Here is a 26,103-nt window from a genome sequence, read left to right as displayed (position 1 = left end):
CCTAAAATAAAATACAATGCAATAATCATAAAATTTACCATAGAACTCAATCAGTGAGAAAGAGGAGAGAAGAGGATTTTGAGCAGGACGTTACAGTAACAATTAACAATGCCTCAACACAGAAAAAACTGTTGAAGCATCGTCGATTGACCAATGCAATAGCCCTTCTCAAAATATTTCAATAATATGTCTTAACTTTTACCGATGCTTGATTGTGAACAAAGTCGATTGGTTTTCGGTTCAATTTTCAAAGAATAGCTGAATAAATCATCATCGCTCATTAACAGAGATGGATCCAATAAATAGTTGGATACTCTTGTGACCAAGTCAATTTTGTAGGATGTCTGTTGGTACTGTCTTATATCACGTATAACATGGGCAATCTAAAATAAATTTAATAAGTATTATTACTTCTATAAGTTTAATTTTAAGTAGTTAAAATAGTGTTTATTGAGATTCATTTTTTCATTTTAATTGTTAAGGAACAAACTAGTTTAAGCTTATATAATGAACTAATTAGTATAGTTTGAACACACAGTGTATTTCAAATTGGTTTTATATAGGTATATGAAGTTCTTGGTAATTGATAAATATTCAAAGTAGACTTAATAATTTTTCAAAAAATTTAATTAAATTTAATATCTTTTACTGTTTTTAGACAAAAAATTTTTTTTTTTTTCACCTTGTACACCAAGACCCTCATATATATAAATTAAAAAAACAATATGAAATACACTATACAGGGTGGCCAACGGCAATTTATTAATATAATATAGTTAAATGGATAATGATTACGTTCGAGTAACATAACAAACGTCATGACATGACTGTAGTTTTCTAGCTTTTCTAATTTTTCTTATTTCTCAAATTCAAATTCATTTCACTATTTTCATACCAGTTGAGATTTGCAAATACTTTCAGACTGAAAAAACGTCGTTCAATTAATTCGCCACCTTTTACAAGACTTATCTATAGTCCGTCCACTTTTTATTTTAATTTGCTTAATTATTTATTTTTTATTTTATACAATAATTAATATTAAACGTATTAGTTTTATTTAGATAATGCTTTCTAACATGTCCTTTCCACGTATTTTAACTCATAATTACCAGTACCTTTTTGTAACGATACATTTTTTTTTAAATTTAGGAAGAGCATGTTAGAAACCTTGCTTTTATTATTAGTAGTAAAATTCATATTTACTCATTAGAATTAGTGTAAATTAAGTTTACTAGTACTATAAATTAGGTTTAGGAGTGTACAAAAATAGTCAAAGAGACGAGCATCACCAGTGATTCCTTATTACGTATTATTTAGTATAAGTATGTGTATTTTTATTTAGGGTATTTATAATTTTATATTACATCTATAACCTGCTTATTATATCTGATAAGTTTTTTTTATTATTAGAATTAGTTTCAGGTTAGTGATAAGACACATCTAGACTGTCATTTGCAAACTTTACTAAAAACTCCCTTTTTATTTAATTTCAAAATCAATTTATGATCTTTTGAGTAAGTTGGAAAAAAATAACATTTATTCAAATTTTCTAAATATTACCTGTTATTTTTTGCTACAGTGGCAAAAGCCTTAGATGTGTTGAAATTATTAAACCGACAGGTGTTGCACAAAGCTTTACTAATATTGTTTTAATTTACTTGATTGAATAGATTAAGGTTAAATTTAATTTATGGAACGGACTTTAGATGAGTAGGTAGCAATATTTATATTTTGATTGACTTGATTTTTGTAACGTTATTTTAATTTGACTAAATTGGCAGTGCACAAGCTCAATGCATCTTACTTAGTTATAGTATGTAAGCAGTATTATCCACTCATATCATATTTGTTTTATTATAGAAATTTTAGACGCTAAATAACAGTAATATTAAGATGATAATGTAGGTTTCGAATATTTTGGTAAATACATTTTTTAAAACAAATAAAATAAGTATTTTATATTTACCATTCTCATCTTGGAAAAGTTAAGCAAAGTATCGTCAATGTAGTTATTTGTGGCTTCCTCAATAAAAGACAGATCAGTGAGATATACACCAAGATAAGGGACACATGGAGGATCGCATTTGTGTATTACATCCCTTAAAGCTCTGAATCTGCCTTCTGAAGAAATCATTTTCTGGTGCTTCTCGATTGATTGTTTTGCCTGTGACTTCAGTTAGTAGTTTATAGTTTAATTAACTGTGATGAAACTTTACCGTTTTAGAAACTTTCTCCCATGTGTGTCTCAAACGAAATACTGACGCAGTAGTAAAGGCTGAGCAAACTTGTAGCACTCCATTGAAGTTGTGTAGGCATTTAGCTATATCGGCTACAGCAGCCCATTTTTCTATGGTTTCCACTCTGGCTCCTATGTCATTTTTACGAACAATTTCCGAAGCTATTAGTCGAGACACGTGGTTGAACCTAGTTGACATCATCACCACGTGCGGAGATTTAATCTCTTTTTGATCACCAGTCCACACATTTTTCATTAACTCCCTGAAATCAGTATTAATCAAACCCAATCAAGTGATTTAAGTCAACTTACTCAGGCTGAATTTGTTTGAAAATCTGATGATCTAAATAGGTCAGCTGCTCGGCTATTTCTAAAGCCGACAAACTATCAATTCTTTCTCTACTTGGCTCCTATAAAACAACTCAATAACATTTAACTGACTGAATTTACTGTCGACTTACTGGAGGAGGATTAAGGAGTTTGACCAAATCAACTACAGTTTTATCTTGTTCATCCTGCTTTTCGAGCAAAAGCAAAAGTTGAGCAGCAGCCTTATGCTCTGCAGATGTGAGGTTTGGATTGCAACGAATTTCCTCCAGGAAGTCCTTGGTTTGGGTTTTTAATTCCTTGTTAACCTCAAAATCTCTTCCTTGCTTTGAAATCCAATGCCTACAGTAATAATTATACCTTAAGAACACTCAGAGCAACCAATTAAAGTTAATTTTTACCTTAAAACATTCAAAACTCTCATAGTAGCTGCAGTAGAAATAATATGTTCCAAAGACTTGGTTTTATCTTCTACAATAATCTGTCTCTGTTGATATTGAAGAGCAACTGGATTATCAGCGGCACATGTAGCAATAGCAAAAGCAGTGCTAGCATACGAAGAGCTGCTCCTTCTTTTGGCATGTTTTATGCCTCCCACAACAATTCCAGCTTTACTAGGAGATTTGGTAACAGCTTCATGCTGGAAACTTGATCTGGCAGTAGTAGAGCGGCTGGAAACATGAGTTTCACGTCTTTCTCCTTCTTTCTGTGAGCGTTGATAGAAGTTTTGGAAGAACTAGAATTTAAGGTTTTAGTGCTAAAACTGTCATTAATCCGCTTGAGTGTCTCACCCCTAGAATTACTTGAGTGGAGGCTTGGACTGAAGCTATGGAAGATCTAGCAATGTGGTCTGGGCTTTCCTCAATTCGATCTTCTGGCTCAGGGGCGTCTTCTTCAGGATGAATGTCACTTTCAAATGAAAGACTTTTTTCCTTGTTGTGTTTTCTTGTAGGCCTTGGTGAAGAAATGTGTCGGTAGATGTTTTTCCTTTTTACTTCGTCTTCAGATTTGCGACGTTCTTCACTAATTTTCACAGTACCAACATCCACTGATCTTTTGCGTTCTTCAATAGATATTGAAGGACGTTTTGGCATAATAGTAGTTTTCCGGTCTTCGAGCAAAGGAGGTTTTTTACGTTCATCTATGGACTTGCTTAATTTACGTTCAACGAATTCACTTTTACGACGGTCTTCCAATCTAACTCTTTCAGGAATTTCAGATCTACGTCTTTCAATTAATGCTTTTCTAGCGTCGTCTGATAAAACCGACTTTTTTCTTTCAGCCGTAATGTCAGATTTTCTGCGGAGTTCAGATGCTTTGAGTTCAGCAGACTTTTTACGGGCTACTTTCTTCTCTTCTATTATATCTCTTCTTCTTCTTTGCTCTACTGTAAGTTTATCCACTGGTAACTCTTGACCGCAACTTCCACATGGGTCTGGACCTACATCTATTTAAAGTTTGTGAGTTTAGTAAAACCGATTTTTTTGAGGTTGACATACCAGCTAAAGTCTCTGAGCTGCTAGAAGCTTCGACTTTAGGAACTTCAAGCAATTTCTCATTTTTTTCTTCAACTTCTTCGCAACTCTCATCATATGAATTGACTTGAATAAAAATGGTTTTAGAAGAGCTCCGTTTTCTTTCTGGAGTGGCTTGTTGTGAAGTCGAAGGCTTTCTACTTGCATCCTCCTCATCTACAGCGAAAGAAGTGTACAACTTCCCAAATTTAGCTTTGGTGGTATCTGTCAGATGCTTGGTTGATATTAAGTCGCAGCGGACAAACACTTTATTTGCGTTAACAGGCCAATTCACTTGCAAATTCGGTCTCTTTCTGGCTGACTTGCATCTGACTGCCAAAGCTAAATTTGTGCAGTTGTAAGATATGGATTTTTTGTAATATCACGGTAACGTTAACTCATACTGATTTTGATTGCTGTTAATTAAGTGAGTTGATTAAGTTTAGGTTAACGCTCTCGTGATTTAAAGTAAATTTGGGGGGGGGTATAAGACATTACAACATTTAAGATGGAAAGGTAACCTGCTGGCCAATTAAAACAAAAATATCTAGTTTAAGGATAATTTTAGCGTTAATAATTTTCAAAAAAGATAACACTTGTCACACAATTTTACACTTCTGGTTGTTAAAATTGGCTAGTAGTTATAATCTTTTTGGTTGTAGTGACCAAATTTGCTGGTCTTTCATACTTTACAGACATTATTTTCACTGACAATTTTTAAATCATTTTCAAGTGAATTGTGTGTAAATCTGGTCACTCAGAATCACAGATGATTTTCGGACTTACGTTTTGTCAACAGAGTATTTCTAAAAATTCTCTGTCCTTGAGAGTCATAGCTACATGAGCGATCTCTATCGCTAGCTTCAGAACAATATCCAGAAACTGAGCTAGCGCCACTGGTTCTTCTAAAAGGAAATTGTAAAAGACTACTCCTTCTCCTATAATCGTCATAAATCTGTAGGGTGTTATCGTCTTTAGTTTGCATAAAGTCTGTCATCCTTTCTCTTTCTTTCTCAGCACTAGCATAATACACTCTCTTTAAAGCTGTTAGCACTGTGAGACCATCAGTGAACACTTTATAAGTTAAAAGGAATGTGTTCAGAAAGTCGATGGAAAGGAAACGTAGATCTAAAAATAGAGATGGCGCTGAAACTCAAAGTTTTACTGGATACATTGAGTATTACCTGTGATTTAACTAGAAACGAGGGTGATGGTGATGAGCATGCAAAATATGGGCAAAATACTAAAAAGTCTTCCTAAGATGATTCGATCAGTGTTTATGTGCTCCTGGGGATTGGATAAAAAAAACATGACGCTTAATGAAGTGTAAGTCTAAACTATATCATGCTGACGACATGAAAATATACACTACAAATATTAATTACATATCTGGAAAAATGTAAACACATCTAAATGATTTAGAGGCTAACCAGCTTACCAGTAAGTCTTTCTAGAAGCCGATCTGGAGTAGCATAGCGGATTTGGGGTATTTTGCAGGAATTTAAAGTTTTCGAGAATTTGATATCTGGTTCATCGTGAAATAGCCGTGGATCATTTTTAATATACTGAGGAAGATTTATCGAACTAGTTTCTGGCAGGATTGGCTTGCAAATTTCGCTGAATTGTGCGTTGTCTATACACGCGGCTATATCAGATATCCAAGCTGCTTTGTCATTTACTGTAGGTGCCACAAAGTGGATAACCATCTGGAAAAGTTAAATATGTTTTATAGGTAACAGTCAATTTGGTGTGGAAATCAGTGAATAATGTTTTGAATACATAATTAATAATTCACTGTCATTAATCTCTTCAAACAAACTCAAGAAATTTACTTTTAAAAATTTAGGTTTTTGTCCAACAGCAACAACATTGGGATACTTGACTTTCTTTCCGTTTTTTTTTCTGCGACACCCTGTATATTATAATAGTGTGTGTGTAGTTCTACAGTTATTACTGCTATTTCTGATAACATGGTGAATGGACAACTCTTCAGGTTGCTTAAATTCATAACATTTCTTAACTGCTCCAAAAATACATTTTTAGGAAACTCCAACCTCTAATATCTTCCCACAGGATATCTTGACTGTTCAATTATTTATTCTGGCAGTTTGAGGGCTTTTAACCACTACCCACTCGTGACAAATATTTCATCAATAAAAGCAGGTACGTAGTATTAAAATTCAACCACGATCTCAGTTTAAGCATAAATTTCCTAGCTCTCGTAAATGTAAACCTAAAGAATACAAGACGCGATATTAAAAAGTAATAAATATCTCCTAACTTACTTCAGCTGTCTTGAAAACTCGATTTTCCAACTTTCCAACCCCAGGAGATTTTGTCAAGGAGGGTAGGTATTTTTTTACAATTTCCCAACACGAAATAGCGATTCTTTTTGTATAATCACGTTTGAAACGTTCAACTTTAACTTAGAAAAACAAGCCTATAGGCGAAGTTTGAAACCAACGACATAAAGAAACATAATTGAACCAAAAGGAGCAATATTTAACAAGTACTAGGGGGAATTAATTGGTGCATCTTCCTGTTTAGCTTACCGGGGTTTCCAGGTTCCTATTGTCAATTACAATTTTGAAATCCCGACCCTGATAGGATGTGTTTTGCTCTGTGTTTATTGAGGACGTGGATCCTGGACGATCTGTAAACAAGCCTTTAAAATATTAGAAACTATTTTTAGTTTAGTGGATATATTACAGGAAAAGTTCAAGTTAGTTTGAACTAGCCCGCATAAACCCAATTTAATTAATACTAAATTACCTAATGGATTGTCTTCACTAGGTTCTTCAATGAGAATAGAGTCACTCATAGGTACCTTCCCTACTTTTGGTACTAGATATAAGTTGCCATCACTTCCTCTATGATTGCAAATATGTTAACTAAATTCATAAATAAAAAAAACTTACCTTGTAGTGATGATTAAATGATAACTAAAGAGGAAGCACTGCCTCATGGCATCTTTATCAGGACGGGTTATAGTCCTGAATCCTTTGAATGTAACTTTTTCTTTAGATTTTTCTGAAGGAATTTGCATTAAAGACCCCTGTCTAACAAAAACTTGTTTTACATCCAGCAAGATGTCGCACCCCTCCATAATCATTCTTTCAATAGCCAAATTTTTGCGAAGATTCTCTGTTTCGGAAACCTTAAAAACAACATTAGCTAATGGATTTTGTATCAAACAGAATAAAACTGCTTAAAAATTAAAACGTCTCCAAAAGCCTTTTAACGTACCTCGTCATGCATTTGTTTTGATAAATTTTCTAGCTGAACTTGTGCTGCTTCTAAACTTTTTCTTTCCACGTGCTCAAATGGCGTATGAGCCAACAATTCGTGAAGCGTAATTATGTATCTCGGAATCTAAAACAGTTTGTTCAGGATATTTAATTTTCTTTAAAGGGTGTATTGCCCTTAGGCGAGTTCAAGCACTTGACTTAATTACTGGGAACGTGAAAACGTAAATATTGACTCTTTTAAGTTTAACACCGAAAAATATCCTACAGGGCCAATTCACAATAACCAACAGTACACACAGTAGCTTTTAAGGGTTATTTTATAACGTTCAGTTATTACAGTATATTTGGTAAAATATCATTCTATACTCTGGTCAACCCTATAGGGGGTGTAGGGGGTTTTAAAAAGTCAAGTCGCTTCTCGTAATATTCACAATTATCATTGTCCACCTTTCTAATCAAATAATCTATAATAAATATCAAATGTCTCGAGAATCATTTTAAAGTTGTCAAGAACCTCAAAACTCCTCTAGCCATCAAATAACCTTATTTTAATACTGCTAGAAGTCACACACAAAGTAATTTTAACTATTTCATTATAAAAAAAGCCAAACTCCTCTAGAATCATTTTAATATTGTCAGAGGATCTAAAAACAATTATGACATTAACATTTAGAACTTGTGATGTCATCCTAATTTAGTTTGATTTTCCGTATATGTTACCGGTTTCCTAACAAGTAATTGTAATCAGTCAGGTTGTTTATAAGATTCTAGGAGTGTCTTAATTTTGAACACCCTACAATCTAATTGAGAATTATCGATTTTCAGAGTCAGTTATTAGTGATACATTTTCGATTTTATTTGGCACCAATGATGTTAAGTAAGCAACCATAAATAACCAAGAATTCGTGTTTCTAGAGTCACAATTTTTAAACTTAACTATCTTGCAGTATTCTCTTAAGAGCAACTTGACATGAAAACTCCTTTTAGTGTGTTACCTAAGTGAAAACACGTGTCCTAAGTTAGTAACTTCATTACCAATTAAATGCTGAATAATATAAATTCATATCTACATTACTGAAACAGCTTTGTTCTATATTTTAGTCAACCAAATGTGGTCATTTAAACCAACTCACTACATGAACAATGCAATTATCGAATTTTTGGTTGTTACACGTGTCGTAATTATTTAGTACAAAATAAAATACCTGGTGCATAGGATATGTTAGGTAAGTTTCCAAAGTTCGTCCATTACACATGGGTTTCGATTCGAGCCTTTTCAAAGTGGCAGCAAAAGCCTGATGTTGCTTACACTCGGTCAATACTTGCAAAGAATAATGATGATTCCTCACATATTCTTGATAAATGTTTAGCATCGGCAATAGCATGGAAAATAAATCACCTGCAAACGTCGTCAAAATTCATATTTTTGTAGATTCATTTAGGTTTAAGAGCCCAATTTTCGAATACAACAAACCGTACTCGATTTAATACTGTCGCAATTTAGATAAATCTTATTAATGTTATGTAAATTGGCGCGGAAATTCCTATTTTAAATTTAAATTGCATTAGATGAAGTTTTATTAGGTAATTTAAACTGCAAAAATACGAATATAACGAAATAAAAATACGAGACGAGTTCACATGCGGCTTCCATTTCTGTCCGCGTGCATAAATAAATAAAAACACGTTCCATGCAAAATGAAATATCAAAGTTGAATAATTAAATGTGAACAGCATTTCTCTCTGATTGTATATAACTACATATTTTGATTTAGAAAATGCAATTGTAATATTCTACATAGAAAATACAAACAAAACCTGTTCTTACCTAATACGAGGGTAGGCCAACTTTCCAATCTGGCAGTTAAACCCTTCAAAAAAATTTGATGTAAAAAAAACACGGTTTCACTGTTTAGAAAAATGGAATTGACATCATCGTGAGTGCAGGGTGGTTTTTTAGATGATGCCGCCATTTTAAAAGGTCTTAAAAAGCCCGTTATCAACACTTCCATTTGTTGAATATATTCTTCTTCAGCTTCAACAAGCTGGAAAACTAAGTTATTCCTCTTTCTTAGTCGTTCAGCGTGAGGACTTTTAATGTATTGCTCCACAATTTGCTTCCATTTTCTACGACACAACCATCCCCTAAAAAAGCTTTGCACTTTTCTGAGTTTCGCAAGTTTTTCCTCGTCCCCTTGCAAATCTTCATACAAGCAACATATGCATGAATTGTCTTCGACATTCATGCAAGTGTGGATCATGTGACTGTTGTAACATTCTACATGTCTTTGACGTTTCAGTGCAGTTAACTAAAACAAACAATTTCAAAGTTGAGTAATTAAAAACTGCACCAACTTTATTTTAATTCATTAAACTAGGTTAGTTTGTTCTGTTATTCGGAATTAGTACAAACTTTGAGGGAGTAGATAAAGGCTTAGGGATTATTACGCGAAAACAGTAGCAAAATAACCTAAGGGTGGGACGCTAGGATGGACAAGTTTCATGCAAAATTAAATACCTCTTCTCTTAAAAATCTCATTTCAGCATACAAGTCTTCACAATGTAGTGAAAATTGCCATTTAGCAGTTTGTTCCGCTTCTACCACCTGAATAATATGCAAATGTTTTGCGGTTATCTTTTGCATTTCCAGATGTTGTTTGCTGAAACTGAAAAATAAAAATCTTTCTAAATTAATTCCTTTTTGGAGAAAAATTAATACATTCGGCTACCACAGAGGCAAATTTCTTTAAAAGAAATGTATTTACTTTATCGTTGGGGGGTTGGATTTTTTATGTTTGCCACAACCCACGTCAAATACGTAAAAACATTTAAATTTAACGTCATTCGACAATTCCCTAAAGCTTTTTTTACGATGGAATATAAATTGCCTTTCACGTTTGGTAACCTAAAACCACCCCAGTGGAGTTATGTAAACTCGACACAAGTCTTAATTGTTATATTTTGTTAGAAAATTGTGACTTTTATCAAAAGTTTCCAAAGTTAATCCTTTGGTGGATAAAGTTTATGTTGTTGTTGTATTTCTTTACCTTTGTTTATAATAAGAAGAAACCTTGTTATATAAACCAATCCCCAGAACCAAAACGTTCAAAAAAGTTATTTTATTTCAGTTAATATCTTCCAAGATTTCGATTACAGATTTACAGGAATTCTAGGTGTTAAAGGAAATATTCCCACTAGGTAACTTGATAATCCATAAAATTAGAAAATGTTCTCACAAAGTTATACATTTTCACAGAATAAATCCAATTATCAACGATATTGATAGTGTTTTTAAACTAATTGTGTTTATATAATTGGAAATTATTACTACAATCATTTACTCTTCTTGCCAGAGTTAGGTAAAATTTAATATTGTAAAGAATGAAACTTTATTTTATGTAATCTACCTCACTGTTTTTAAATTTGGATTAATGGTTTCACCAAACCACAGTAAAAATACACTTATTTGTTGTTTGTAAAAAAAATTCTATTGGGATTAAAGTGCGTTTAATCGGTAATAAATTATAAGAGCATTCAGATTAAAATGCTCTAAAGCTCCAAAACACTTTGAAAATTATTGAGCTCGAAATCCCTATTCACTGTGTTATTTGATTCTTTTATTATGGCTTTCCACACAATTTCAAAAGTACTTAAATTGATGACTTGTTAACGGTTGGAGTTTAAAAGCACTTTTTATAAAATAGCGATTTACAAACTTTTGAGTTTTCTGTTATGGAAGCAAGACCGTTTTTAATCAGCTTATCAGAATGAAATTAAGAATTTTCCAAGTCTGGTAATGCAATTTACTTTTTAATACAAAGTGTTATTTTTCTAGATTGGCTCAAACCAAGCTCACAATTTTTCAGTTTAAACGGCACAGATATAAGGGCTATAACCGACCTACTTACAGGCCACTGCTCATTGAAGTATCATTTTAAAAATATAGAAATAAAGGACAAATGTCGATTTTCTATTATTGGAAGAGAAAAACATATTTTTTGTAACGTTGCACAGTTGTTAAAATACCTGGATGTTGAACACGGGACAAATAAATACTAAATGGGACAAAATTATTAATATTTTGTGTTAGCCATAATCGTCTTTATTTCAGTATTAATTAAAGAATACACTTTTCTAAAGTAAAGCAGTACTGAAAAATCCAATTAGCATTAACGAAGTTATTGATCGTCAAATTTTACCTGATTCTTCATATATTCAGTAATTTGGAAATGAGAACATTATAAAACCGTCGGGGCGTAGAAAGGTCAAAAAGGGACACATTTTGTAAAGTAAACAAAAACCTTATTAAGTAAGATAATGCAGATTTGAAATGGAGAACGTGAGGGCGAAAAATTAATTCACAAGGGGATACGCTCTTTCGAGGGGCACATTAGCTGCAGAGCCAAGCGTAAACAGTACAGCTGCACCTGAGGGAAATTCAGTTTTACTCCTAATACGGATATATAATTTCCATTGTAAATTATTTTTAAGTGCACCATCTAACTAGTAAATCTATGTAAAAGCGGAAAATTTCGCTCCACTTTCCATTCAAGATAACAATTACACTTTAGTGCTTAATTAACAATAAATTTCAGTTATAAAGTCTAGATTTTCTGCTTCGGGCTGTCTGTTCAAATAAATTCGACTAATACTGTTTTACCTTGTAAAAAGTCAAAGTGTTATTCTTTCTAGCTAAATTCCAGTATTAAGAAGATTATCAATCTATATGTTGTTAACATTTTTAAATCTTTCTCTGTTTATCTCAATTAGAAGTCACAGTTTTATTACATGTGACAGCAAATTCACTCAGTAATTTTGAGCTAATTAATTCACTAAAAAATAATAATTTGGATGTTGGAAAAAAAAACAACAGGATTCATTTTGCACGAGAGTATATAACCATTAACCGGGAGCGAATTTAAAATCAGTTCCATTTACCCTGCACAGATGCAAAGCGCATTTTTGTGTTTTTTCTTTATTTGAAATCTGCGAACCCCAAAACACACATGAATCGCTGTTTGTTTTGCCAGTTCATAGTTAATTCATCAGCTAATCCGTTTCCGGACTTCAATAACTGATCAAAACTGCTTTGTATGCTTATCAGAAAAGGAGATTGGATCTAAACGTCCAAAACCTGCATAGCACAATTTGCATGCGAAAGGTATTGAAAAGCCATTAAACTGTAATCCAAGCGGACAAATTTAAATAGTGTAATTTGAAACTGGAAATTATTTCTCACCCACATGGTGCTAATTGGAAATATCAAATTGACCGGTCGTTTATTTCGCTTTTCAGTTATACAATACAATCTGATTACGCATTTACGAGAAGTGCTGAATAATTGATTTTATGTCTTTATATGTATCTATTTTCATTTATGCACAAAAATTGTTAGTTACTTAAAAGTAGAATGTTCACAAGTGTTACGTTATTATGGTAAGAAATATATTCAAATTGTTATCACGTACTAAAATAACTGATACTGAGTGTTGAATCAAGCAGAACTACCTTAATAAATGTATATAATGTATATGACATTTATTGATGTAGTCTTGCTTATCTTAACACTTACTATTATTCAGTAGTTTACTGGAAACATACCAAATCTAAATACACCAATAATTAAACACTAAGTAAATTATATCTATTTATTTACTTCTTAAAAATCCTTTCAAAAACTTAAACTCAATAAATAAAACTTTATCACTTACCTAGCTTTTTCTATTTCTTGGATCCAAATCAAAGTTTCCGTTTCAGCGAGACCACACAATTCAAATTTCCTAACATATTCTTTCTTAAAGCTTATCTGGAAGCAAAACTGAAACAAAGAATAGATAAATGTCGTTACCTTGCCTCTAAAGGATTTTCCACTGCATTTACCACTTTCAGTGCACTCAGAACAATACAACAATTTAATCTTGTTACTTAAAGTTTAACTGTTTGAACTGAGTTTGAATGTTGCTTGAGAAAACAACTATCTGTTGCTTTCAACAATTTTTTTAAATCTTAACTTTTATAGGTTAACATTAATTCCGCGTTTAATGCAATAAGGGTAAATCGTAAACCTTCTAAACTTTGGGATAGGAACAAAAAGCTTCTGAATCAGAATTGAAACCGGGAACAGTAAAGTGAACGTTGTTGGCACTTAATTAGGTTAAGTCTTTGAAGGATATTAAATTAAAGCACTTCTACCTCAAAATTTGATTTGGAGACAACAGGTTACAAAACTTAAAAATAAGTTACTTTAACATCTGAAATGTTACACACAAATACAAATTTTATGTACCAAGTTTAGTTCATGCGGCAATCCAAACTTTTGAGCCTCACAATTACTAAATCAGCAATTTATAAGTTACGGCTAAGTTCAAGTTGCAACCAATTTGGTTACGACTAACAACAAAGTTAAAAAGAGTTTATCTACAGTTTGATGAAGCATCTAGTGAGTTTAATTAACTTTCAGTACTATTCTTAAAAAAAAACATACATTATTTGTTGGATTTTGATAAAGCGTCAACTTAAAGGTACTTCTTAAATACTCCCATAAATAAACGTTTGTTTATACTAATGTAAAAGCTCCCTGGCTCTAAATCGATTTACTTCAGTTAGAGATTCCCAGGGAATTTGTACCTATAAAAACGCCCACAGAATCTGTATAAATAGTTGCCAAACCCCGAATAAAAACCTAAAGGTATTTCCCGTTGAATTTTCCCCTTATAAATATCCCCTTTTCGGTATAGAAACAGTTTTCTGGATTCAACTTAATTATTAACGTAAATTATCCCAGCAATACTCACATTACGATCCACAAGATCTTTCTCTTTTTCCTTCTCCTTCTCTTTATCTACTTTGTCTGATTTTTCTTTCTCCTTGTCCTTGTCTTTAGTTTTCTCAGGTGTGGGGGGTAGTAAAGTGCTATCAGTGTAGATGACCCTCTCAACGTAAGACCCTTCCAGAAAAATAACCCCCAAGGGACGATCCTTTTTTTCTTTGTTTTCGTAATAAAACAGCATGTTCTGGAACAAACAAACCGTTGATTAATTTTTAATTTTGATTTGAAATATTTATCGAGCAGAATTTATTGGGATACTCGAACAAAGGAAAGGCTCAATTATATTTGAGTCCCTTTGATTGAAATGAAAATAATGAAATTAACGTGTAACTATAATTTAATATGTTGTGAAGTATATGCATCACAATCAACGCAAAGATTAATTTTGTTAATGCAAACTGATAATGTCAATTCGAACAATAAATTGAATTTTAGTTATAATATATTAAAGTTGATTAATCTAACGAGATTAATTCCAGCGGGTATGGAACTTAAACCAAAAAAAACTGTTGTTAGTAGAAAATTAACCATTAAAATTGATGCAATGCTATAATGGAAGCTTTCAACTACGTTATGTAATTAATTTTGTTCATCGCTTCCATCGTTAATGGATGATATCTACCTCGGCAGATTTCAGGGTCGGAAAACACACACAGAAAAAAAAAATCAAATAATCTCTTCTTTACCGTCGATAATGTCAGGTTTAAATTTACCTTTTTTAGATCCTTAAGAGAACAAACAAGACCGTAAGACCATAAAAATGCGCATTAAACTCAAAATTAATTATGCTCTTCATAAAACATCCCCGGTTCGATTTCACTTTAGGGGTGCTTTTACACCGAAATTCAATTTGGATTAATTTGTAACGCTGGGAGGTGAATATGAGTTTTATTTTACTAGTTTGCTCAGTTTAATGAGCAACAAGTGTTACTGCTAATATAGCTCTAGACGATGGAGTCCTATTGCAAAGTCGAGCGATGTTGAATATAAGGAGTACTCTCTTATTATAATACATACTGTTTCGAAGATCAAACATGTTGAAAACTGAGCATAGAAAAAGTATCATTCATAATTTAACATTGTATAACACACACTCTTTTGTTGTAGTCATATTGAATTGGATATTTGGGGAGAATGTTTATTTTCTACTAATCCTACTTGTGTGGCTTATACTGTAATTTTCCAGAAGGGACTTTAGATACTCGTGGTCGTAAAAACTAAGTAATTGTATGCAGAACTAACATTTGAATCAAATTGTTAACGTTTTGTTAACTGTGCTTTTGCTACATTCAGATTCAGTGACCATTTTTCACAAAAATTGGATCCCTTTACATTCATATTCAATACATGCAAAACTGAGAAAGGAAACGTCCGTTCTTTGGTATATCATAAAATCAATAGCAACACAAAACAGTGGTCATATTGTAGACTCTAAACTAGCACCGTGAGTTGTTGCGTAAATTTCTGAGTAATAAAATATAAATAAGCATCATACAATCCTCGGTTAAAAAGTTTGGTAAGCATTAGTGAATTATTTATTGCTATATAATACAAAGTTTATTTATTTTAAATAAACGTTGAATTTCGAAACTCTAGCAATTTGCGGTGGAAGTAGCTAAAACCAGTACTAAAGATTTGATTACTTTTGTGTTTTAACTCTTACTTAGCAGTGCAGTAATTTTACTCGTTGCTGTTGTAATATGAGAAGCTGGAATTTTCAGCTAAGTAGTCTCAATAAGGTTATATTACGATTTTCTAGAAATGAATGGGAAACTTCATTCAGGCCTTCGAAGCTTAAAGTTTGCTAATTGACTTTATCGAACTTGAAGTTTTGTTCCTCCCTAAGGCAATTATTAAAGGTTCCCTTCAAATACTTGCATATTTTGAAACCGACAACAGATCATCTAATTAGCGTGATTAGTAGCTTATTTGTTTTGAGGTTGTAATCAGAAAATTGTATTTATCATAAAATGCTTTATGGTTTACCATGCATTATTAATTTTCCAGCAAATAAAAAATGTGTTAAATTATATATGAAGGAGATAAAAATCTAAAGAAAGTTAATTATATCTCGGTGATGATATTAAAAAATCTTATTATTAGGACACAGAAGGAAAAATCAATTAAACCCGGCCTAAAACTGACACATCCATTCACAACAGAATAAATCCTTGATTTCCTGAAATAACAAAATATTTGTATTAAATAATGATATCAAAGCACAAAAACAAAGTTTAATTATCTTTAGGCTTCAGTGGTTTTCTCAGAGCTTTCGGAAACTTTATAAAACTATTGAGAAATTCACGACTAAGCAAACAACATAAAGTTAATTAAGCTTTCCCTATTATTTGTTGTCAACAAGCATCTCTCAAAAATAGTCATTAATAAAGGTGTTGTCACGAGGAAATTACTAGGAACTAAGCTACTTCCGCCTTTCGAGAGACTCTTAATGACATTCTTGGGCGATTTTCATTATTTGCTCCTTTGTGTTTAGTAAATTAAGTTTACAAATATTTTATTGTTTAATCTCGTTATTAACTTTTGTCAGAAAATTCCCAATGCGAAAAATAATTAGCGTCCCATTTCATTAAAAGCCGTCAAACGCAAAGGCACCAATTTCTTTAATAACCTTTCTGGATGTACTTATTAGCTTGGCTTATTGAAGTTAATAAATTACATTTCAATTTACCTGGTAAAGAATAAAAAAACGCAGCTGCCATTTTTCTGACGATGTCGACTTTTTCCACAAAGATCCAAGCATTCTAGCGTCCCCATTGGCTCGCTCGGACAAGAAAAGTAATTGAGTTTCGTTAACTTTAATGGATTTTTGCATCTTTGGACTAAGCAAGGAACTCGATGTGGACGACTTTTTCGGCTCCTTAGGGTCTTTCGGCTCTGAAAAACCAGTTATAACCAACGTTAATTAAAGTTAGAATGCAATTTCCACTCAGATATGTAACACAAAGTGAAACATGGTGTCTGACAGGTTTAGGTCAATGGAAGTTTTGATGCAAAATATCAATTTGCAGGCATTGCTGTTAATGATACAAGACCGTTGATTTCGGACTCTGTAGTTGCTTAACCAATAGGTTACAAAGCTAATTATTAATTATGGTTACGTAACAATGCAATTAGATTTTAAATATTTTGTCTGCATACTGAAGGAACGTGTGGAGAAATATGTAAAGAATAGACACACATGACTGAGACTTAAAAATAGGAAAAATCTTCTCTTTATATAATTTAAATTATAGAAAATTCTCAATTGTATTGAATTCTCCACACACATATTGATGAATGTTTTAATTATTATTTATTTCAAACTAGTATAATCCAAATTAATTCCAAACAAGGGTGCATCAGGTGTATTTTAAGGAAGGGGTGCAAAGGTTATATTTAGAATTTTTAAAATCTCTTCACCCTTCTGTTCAGGTAAATGAGGCACACATTTTATCAGCTGTACTATGTAGGTACGTTGTTATTTTTTAATAATAATGGAGGTTTCTCATTTATTATACTCATTAGAACGTATTTTCCTTAATGTCTAATCTACAATATGTAGAAATCCGAAATTTCTGCAGCACTCAGGGTTGTGAGTAATTCTATTTAAAAGTCATTCTAAATTATTAATATTGCAAGTGCCTCCACAAAGAGTCGATGATTTTAGGTTACAGGTTATCAGTATTATTTTACATTTGTGGGTTGAAACAAATAAACTCCATAGAATATTTCAGAATTTTCTTCTGCTTTATACACCCCTCTTATTATGATCGTAAGCGATACAGAAGTTCTCTCTCAGAGGGAATATGAAATAGACTTTATATTTATTTGCAATCTAACGTAAATTTCATATGCCCGCCTCAGGTAAACAAAATAAATATTGGACGATGAACTTGTTGTGTATAAGTACAAGATCATGGTTTATTTATTATTGTTTCAACACGTTTCACAGTTTGGCTTAATTATAAGACTGAAAGAAAACTTATTTTCAACATAACGTGGCACAGCCCACATCCACGCAAATAACATCTGTACAAAGAAAGGTACGTTTAAAATAATCTTAAACCGCTTATATTAAACATTGAAATAAAAGGGTTTTTAATTAACTTTAACTTTGATAGTGCCAGAATAACAGCTGTCTTAATTACAAAAAAACTTATTAAGGTTAAATTTTGCGGCTATATCAACAAAATACTGGAGATGGAAACAAGGTTGCTATTTATAGTAATAATGAAATATAGGAAAATTATGTAATGTTGATCAAACCCAATGTGTTGGAGTTTTACCAGTAAAATTTGATTTTCTGAACTCACTAAAATTAAAAGCAAAATTTGCAATACATGATAATGAGCAGACACACCCTGAGGGAGTTTATTTATGGATTTAATTATTCTGAACTGTCGTGTCGAAATTTCATGCAACAAATAATTAATTATTATAAATAATGACAATAGAAAAAATGGGTTTTGGTTTTGAAATGACGGTCAACCAGTTAATTCTGTAAATATATCCTTTTAAATTATAATCAGATTTTATTAAACGAAAGGAGAACAATTAAAATTCTGAATCTACCTGAAACTTCAAAAACAACAAAAGTCTAATCTGACCAAACGTAAAGTTTTAATGTAGTCTGAAACAAAACTGAGTCTTTAGTGCTTAGAAATCAAATCTCAAAAGTTTGTTCACAAAGTTCATTTTGGAGTTATGTCCGATTTCTTCAAGAAGATGAAAGTGGGTTTAATTTGGTTTAATGACTTTTTGTTGTTTTTTGTCCAACCTTGTCAATTTTATAGCTGAGTTTTCCGCAACTGAGTTGCGGAAAAGCTAAACGCGTTTTGAAAAAAATAAGAACAAACTATTCCCAAAGCGTCTAGATTACCGTTACACGGTCATGTTATCCGCATTTTCCTTTTATATGTTTTGTCTTTCAATGTGGCTCTATTCTAATAGAAAAAGGAAATGAGACCTACACAATGTGCGATTTTCCCTTGGTCTATTGGATTTTTTTCACCGGACGTCCAAGCACAAAACCTTTTTGTTGTCAGACAAACAATAGACTGCCTGAACGACCAAGGTGATGTCTTTAGGAACATTATTTTCATGTTTAGCTTTATTTGTAGTTATGCACAATAAGAAGCTTCTTGTGTGTCATTTTATGCCAATTTCGGATATTCTGCTGGACCATGTTGCATTATTAAATTAACTCGAGAACAGTTTCCATTTTGAAATCCGGCCACTCAAACCTCCTGACATTAAACTTTAAAATGGCTTTCAAATCAGTGGGATAAGTTAACAATACAGTATTTAGTTTCATATCCATTTATTTGTTTAATGTAGTAGGAACTTCAATAATAATTAAACCTTTTTGACAAAGTTCGTATTGTATTCAGACCAAACTAAACTCCATTCTAGAATAAATAGTCGTTATGGACGACTTCAAATACGTACATATAAACATTCACTAACGGTTTGCGTAATTGTCGTATTTATTTTGTCGTTGGCGATATTTGCTTGTTTTCCTGAATAAAAGGGCAATTGTTCTAAACCAATCAAAACTATGTACAATACTGAACAGTTTTCACTTTAAAATGTAAGCATAATGTTGATTTGTAAACTGGTGTGAATGTTAATGTTTCAAACTGTGTTAAAATCGAATTTTATTGAAACATTTTCCCAGTGGTGTATCTGTTGTAGTCTTGCAAAAGCCCAGAGCAAATACAGAAAATTTTGAAATTTCAAGTTACGCCACTGCATTTGCCAGTATTCATTTCAAGGCTAATAATTGGGAAATTTCAAAATTTGTTATTTGCACATCGGAAAATTAATTTAGGTGTTAAAGGCCAGGCAACATCAAATAGAGAGTAATGACCAATGGTACACATGTTTAACAATTTAATAATTTTGATAATGTAAAGCAATCATCAACACCATGAATTTTGCATTTATACTGTGTCCACATATAGCCAATCAAATTGACAAAAAATACATAAGGATTAAACAAGCAAAAACCAAATTGTTATCTGTTATGTGTTTGTCCATTTAAACTCGAACAGACTTTCGAGAGTTATTAAAATTGATTTTCCGTACAAAATCGATTAAAGCACCCTTAAATTTTTTCGTCCTAACAACCCCATTTTACACATATTTTAAATTAATGCCGGCTGGAAATTTTACTTAAAATGTTTTTAAACATAATACTTACCTGGGGCCGCCATGCTGGTTGATGGAGTGGATGAAGCCGTGTTCAGCGACATGGCTAGGGGCAAAACTGCTAAAGATAAAAGTCAGCAATTACTTTGGAAGCTGTAACTAAGTGGATTATAATGCATAAGCAGAAAGCTCCGGAACTCTGGAGAAACGTAATAAATTATGGATCCATTCTCTCTGTCTTATTTTAGTAGCAAAACGCATTAATTATGAGGTATACCTGTAATTTTGTGTTGTTTACTTAAAATAAAATAGTCTTAAAAGATGTTTACCATCAAAGAGTCTCAGTGCCATTTAAAACTCTTAAAAATAAATGTCTACCATTCTAGAAATTTCTTTTTAACGCAATTCTCGACGGAATCGCATTTATTCTAGACTCAATGTAAAAACTGCAACTCTGTAATGGAGTTAATCTCTTTTGGTGCTTCATTTCCTCCGCAAACGAATTAAAAGGAAAATTCTTAGTCTTGCTTACGTAAACCTAAGGAAACAGCTTAATAGTAAATATACATTTAAGTACCTTGAATGTTTACTTTAATTTCAACAGTGTTTAATGTACTTTCTTTTCAAATAAGTGGAGTTTAATTGCGTTTATCAAAAGACCAAAATTTTTAATTACCAACTAATATATCAAACAAAAAGATAACACAGGAGAAGACAACCACTTGGTTGTTGTTTTTCCACACTTTAATAATTAAATACAAATTTCTGATTAATGAAACTTAAGGAAGCCGGAAGAATTGTAATGCGATTACGTGTAGAATTTGGGAAATTAGTTTCATTTGACTTTGGTAAAGTTTCAGGAGAATAATCCCTTCTCGGTGATATTGTCACGTTTGTCACATTGCACGCTATTAACAATGTCAAGAATAATTAGAATCTCTTTTGAGATAACTTAGTAAATTATATATCATTTCCATGAGAATAATTGTCTTGGTTTTAAAATATTATACTTGGAAGATTCTGAAATTTTTGTGACCCTTTTTGTCTAGTTTGACCTGTGTTGTTATCGTTTTTAGGTTTGTTAAAGTTGGAAAAAGATTTTATTCAAACAACATGGTATTTCAATCAGTTTTTAATTATCACAAGTTTTTGTTTAAATATTAATACTTTACATTTGACATTGATGTACATTTCTGGTGTGACTTATTTTTTATAGAGAATTATCCTGCCTGAAACTTTGTGTCTGATTTTTCAAGCAGACATTTTCTTTAACACTAACACTCTTGTACATTTTAATTAAAAAAAGAGTTTTTATTTTAAAGCCTTATCACCGAGGGGTGTCACTCACCAAATAATATTAATAATATGCAATAATACTAATAATAATCTGAATAATACGGCATAATCCAAGTAATACAGATTAATCTCTAATAATACGATAATCAAGAAATAATACATATAGTATCAGTATTATTTGGACAATAATACCGGTATAATACCAATAGCATCAATAATACTGAATAATCTATGATAATCCTCATATTATCCCCTCGCTTATACTAAGTCAATCTTGAACGTCAAATATTTGTATCACCCTGTACAGGAGTGTAAATACGTCAAAATTTTACTTATTATGTTCCCGAATATTTTGCTTAGTACTGGAATACTGTAAACTTCAATATTAAATTTCATCGGTTTTTCCGGGAAAATGTAATGCAAATCCATTTAAAGCTAAAAAGTTGGATAACTGAAATTTAGTGAATTATGCGGGTTTAAGGCACATAGTTGCCGTAATTAATTAAATTATCATTATCAAACTTTTAAAAGTTGATTAAACCCTAGCAAACATGTAAAATATAATTATGGAAGTTTTTAACAAAAATATTTAGTTTTAATTACGTTTGCCCATCCCTGATTAATTAAGGGCAAGTTTGTTTTAAATATTTTATCTTACATAATTATAGAACTCATATATTACATGCATCTATAAAATCACATTCACTTAATTAAAATTCTGCACTTTTAATTTTTATTTATACAAAATTTTTTGTTACGCGTCCACTTACGTAGTTATCCCAAATATAGCAGCACATGTGGGTATTTTAGGAATTCGCTGAAAAATTACCGACTGATCGAAGATTTTAAATATTTAATCGGAAGCTAATTACACCCTCTAATGGCGCCAAATGTAAAACAGATTAGCTCGTAGAAAAAAGTTTAGCAAACTTTTCCGTCCGTCACTTGCCGCGTAAAAAGTTAAAATTATGAGTGAAAGCGGGCGCGCAATTCAAATTGATGACTAAAACTACCCTTGAAATTGAAAAAAACTAAAGGTAATAAATCATCAGCTTACCTCAGAATATCTCAGCTGTCGTATTCGGTTGAAACTGTTTTACATATTACGGAGCGCTGTCACTGCTGGGTATTTCTTGCATTCAGAAAGCATGCTGTGGACTAAAAAAGGGACCCTATTTGCGAGAATGAAATAGGAAAGAAACATCCCTAAAGCGCAAGCGTACTTGTTGCTCCTTCTAGCTGTATTAAGCATGATCAATATCATGGTACATGTAATATCTTTACATGCAACAAGTATCTTTTAATAACGTTGTTCACTTTCAAAGTCTCTTTTAGTCTTTTAGTTTGTTTTACCTAATATATAAAAATGTGGAAAGCTCTTTGCATGGGAAATTTATTATAATAAACTCTAAAGCAGTTTTTCCGTTCATTTGAAAACAGAAAAGTTTTCTCAAGTCCGCATGAGCTTATTGTTAGTTTTGAGAATATATTTAAGAAAAACATGTGGTCAGAAATTACGGTGGTTTTTATGTAATTTCTGGCAATTCCAGCAACAATAACATCAAAGTCTGGACGTAATTTGCTTCATATTTAATTCTCTTTTTGATCACCTATTCGGAAAAGAAAAACTCGGACTAATATTACGATATACGATATTTTATATATGTTGGACTTAATATTGTGCTAAAGCTTCACAAAACAAATTCTGTGAATTGTTCTGCATTGAAACTATCAGCCCACGTACAGAACAAGTAATTGGAGTCAGAAATTTAGTTGCAAATAGAAACGTGCTAATCCTTTATCCAAAAATTATAGCCAGTAAATTGCTTAAAACTTGAATAATAAAAATTACTTATGTATGTAGGTACATTTTAACTTAATAAATATGTAGAATCACCAGATATAAAAACGTTTTTTTCCTTTAACCAGGTTTTAAGAAAGTTTTAAAATTTAATGATCTATGATCTGAATGGGTTTTAAATTTTTTTGCAGTGAAATGAAAGCAAACAGACAATTTGTACGATTCGTAGAAGATTCGCTTTATCACCTACGCCATATTTTCTTTTTATTCGTCAATGATACTAGGAATGAGTGAGCAAATCGTTTTGTAGAATCAGAAGAAAAATGCATGCAGTATGCCAAAAAGCTTTTTATAAAGTAAGAAACTCTAACTGACAGACTTTTTCCACTGATCTCTGCAACTCTTAAACATATTTTTTAGTAAAATATTTTCTCTATTTCCTCGATCACTAAATTAGGACTGACATTTAAAATTGAACATTGTACTGCTTTTATTAGAGTTTTCCAGAAAACATCGACGTTTCAAATTCAATTCAAACCGAACATAAAGCAAACTTTTCTAGAAACGGATTTATATGTGAATATTAAAAGTGAGGCTTGCCTGTACTAGGTATCAAAAATAAGTCTTTTGGAGATTATGTCCTATTAACGAATACTTTAAATTATGTATATCTACATGAATAAGCTGAAGCTGAAGCTTTAACAAGAAGAGAAAAATGTCTAAGAATTTTACTGATAAATTACGATTTGCCTAGTTGGTCGTTAAAAATTAAGTTCCTAGAAAGACGTAAGAGTGTAACGTAATGTGTTAGTTTGAGGACCCTTTAACATTTTATTTACGTCCTTTTAAAACGTCAAGGGTGAATTTCTTGTGTACCTTTAAATTCGTAACATCCTGCATCAAAAGGAAATGCTATTTTAAAAATATCAAGTGGAAATGTAGTTCAGCTTCATAAAAATTTAACTGTTACTATTATTTTGTAATACAAACAGTGTAAGTAATTAACAACAAAAGTTAATATGATCGACAAAATAACAAACCGGAAAATTTCCAAACTGTTTTGCCAGTTTTTCATCTTATTTATTGTTTTGACAAAGTTAACTTTAGATTTAACTGCAGTGCTGAGATGCTAATTAAAACCCACAATTTTCTGCAATCTAGCTATTTTTGCTTTTCCTAAATGTATATAATTAAGTGCAGCTAAACTGAGATCCAAAGAATCGTGGTTAATTAACCAACTTTGGATAAATATCCCATTTTTCGAGTAGGTAGTGATGTTACGCCTTAAGGAAAGTTTTTAACTGAAAGTAGAAATAAAAATTAAATTAATACACCCTTAATGTTGTTACAAGAGTTCTAGATCATCTAAGGATTTTTCAAGTTAAATTCAAACATAGAACTGACTAATGGTGGAAAAAATCCTGTACATTAGACACTCAACAAACTTGGAAGTAATTCTCACTCCATTAAGATAATCCTAAATAAAGCCCTAAAGTAACCGAAAAACACTCTGCATAGGTAGAAAATATTTTGTGGTTTTTTTCTAAATCACTTTTCCTGTTCTCAGTCAACATTGTTTAATTATCCTGTAAGCTTATTCAAGTATAAAATCTACCTCTATTCAACTAGAAAACGTCTCCCTTGGGCAAACATGCTTCTGTGGTATCAAAGTGGTCGACACAATATAGATTTTGCTGTAATGAAGTTGTGTGTGCAGCTTTTACGGTAAAAAGTTGTTGCAGAATTAGATTAAAGCGCTATATAATCCGAATTATATGGAATTTATGGTAGTTTTTTTGTTAAACATGTGGAAAGTTCATACTTCGTTATTTTAATCTAATCAGTAGACAAATGCTAATTGAATACAGTATTTTCCTGTGTAATGCCTTTTATTGAATTTTCAAGTCTAATTAGGATTGAGTGGTTGTTTGATTCAATTACTTTGACCAAATGTGTATGCATTTGGCTTGATAATTCGAGATTCATTTGGTCTCGGTTTGGACTGAATGTAACCATCTAAAGGTTAATTTAATACTTTGCGATATGCATGTTTGTGCCAAATTGCAATGCCCTCTTTTATTGAAGTATTTAAAACAATTGATTAGTTAGTCGTTTAAAGTCAACAAAACTCGACCTAGTTCTCGTTTTCTTGGTTCGTTCGGATTGTACCCTCAAGAAAAAAAACTTAAGCAATTTCCTGAAATAAATGAGAATAAGAGTGAGTAAACAACCAGAATAATAAAAGCTTTCATAAAAAATTGAAATAAAAATTATTAAAGACAGGAGTCGCTCAATTTAAAAGCAGTGAAATGCAAATCTTGTATCAGCGCCTACATATAAGCAGTTATGGTGATCAATGATCATGCAACTAATAAATGAAATCGCGTTAGTTACGGTACGCTAAAACAAATAACCAATTAGGCGGTCAAGTTAGTAATGCAAATTTCCGATAGGGCAGTTTGTGTGTAGGGGAGTTAATTAGGGAACTTAATTGCACTAAAAATCTATAAGTAATACGATTACAATTCAACAACAGTTTTTTCAATAATAATACGCCATGTGGGACACTTTTGGTTGATTTTTATGACTTTCACTTATTATAAGTCACCTGTTCTCAAAATGTGTGGATGACCAAATTCCCACTTTACCGCTCGGATAATTCAGTAGTTTCTAATCGATAGTCCATTTGCCAATATTTGCTT

At 31.9% G+C, this 26,103-nt stretch overlaps 1 protein-coding gene across 1 annotated transcript; it reads right to left on the bottom strand.

Annotated features, from left to right (window-relative positions):
• Positions 1 to 191: 191 nt before the first annotated feature.
• On the bottom strand, positions 192 to 22,762 carry LOC145738880 (ras-specific guanine nucleotide-releasing factor 2-like). The gene is made up of 22 exons (XM_081993996.1): positions 22,658 to 22,762; positions 20,357 to 20,425; positions 16,844 to 17,049; positions 14,120 to 14,338; positions 13,037 to 13,143; positions 9,844 to 9,991; positions 9,154 to 9,634; positions 8,531 to 8,724; positions 7,324 to 7,449; positions 6,996 to 7,234; positions 6,850 to 6,947; positions 6,630 to 6,730; positions 5,516 to 5,783; positions 4,864 to 5,205; positions 4,063 to 4,419; positions 3,355 to 4,010; positions 2,965 to 3,299; positions 2,698 to 2,905; positions 2,549 to 2,646; positions 2,217 to 2,499; positions 1,967 to 2,164; positions 192 to 383 (listed from the first exon to the last, which is right to left on the bottom strand). Exons 2-22 carry the CDS (start codon positions 20,406 to 20,408, stop codon positions 192 to 194), a joined length of 4,908 nt encoding a protein of 1,635 aa, XP_081850122.1. The 5' UTR covers positions 20,409 to 20,425; positions 22,658 to 22,762.
• Positions 22,763 to 26,103: the final 3,341 nt, after the last annotated feature.

This window comes from Ips typographus, linkage group LG16, assembly GCF_016097725.1.
Source record: "Ips typographus isolate SLU linkage group LG16, UJ_Ityp_2.0, whole genome shotgun sequence".
Taxonomy (NCBI): Eukaryota; Metazoa; Arthropoda; class Insecta; order Coleoptera; family Curculionidae; genus Ips; species Ips typographus.
This window is presented reverse-complemented; position numbering and strand designations above follow the sequence as displayed.

Bases quoted from the DNA above. Each gene is read 5' to 3' on its own strand.
- LOC145738880 (XM_081993996.1), bottom strand. From the start codon at position 20,408: ATGTCGCTGAACACGGCTTCATCCACTCCATCAACCAGCATGGCGGCC. The intron at 4,420-4,863 runs GTAAGTCCGAAA...GCACAAATTTAG, and splicing joins AAATACTCTGTTGACAAAAC to CTTTGGCAGTCAGATGCAAG. The intron at 384-1,966 runs GTAAATATAAAA...AATTTATTTTAG, and splicing joins ACTTTTCCAAGATGAGAATG to ATTGCCCATGTTATACGTGA.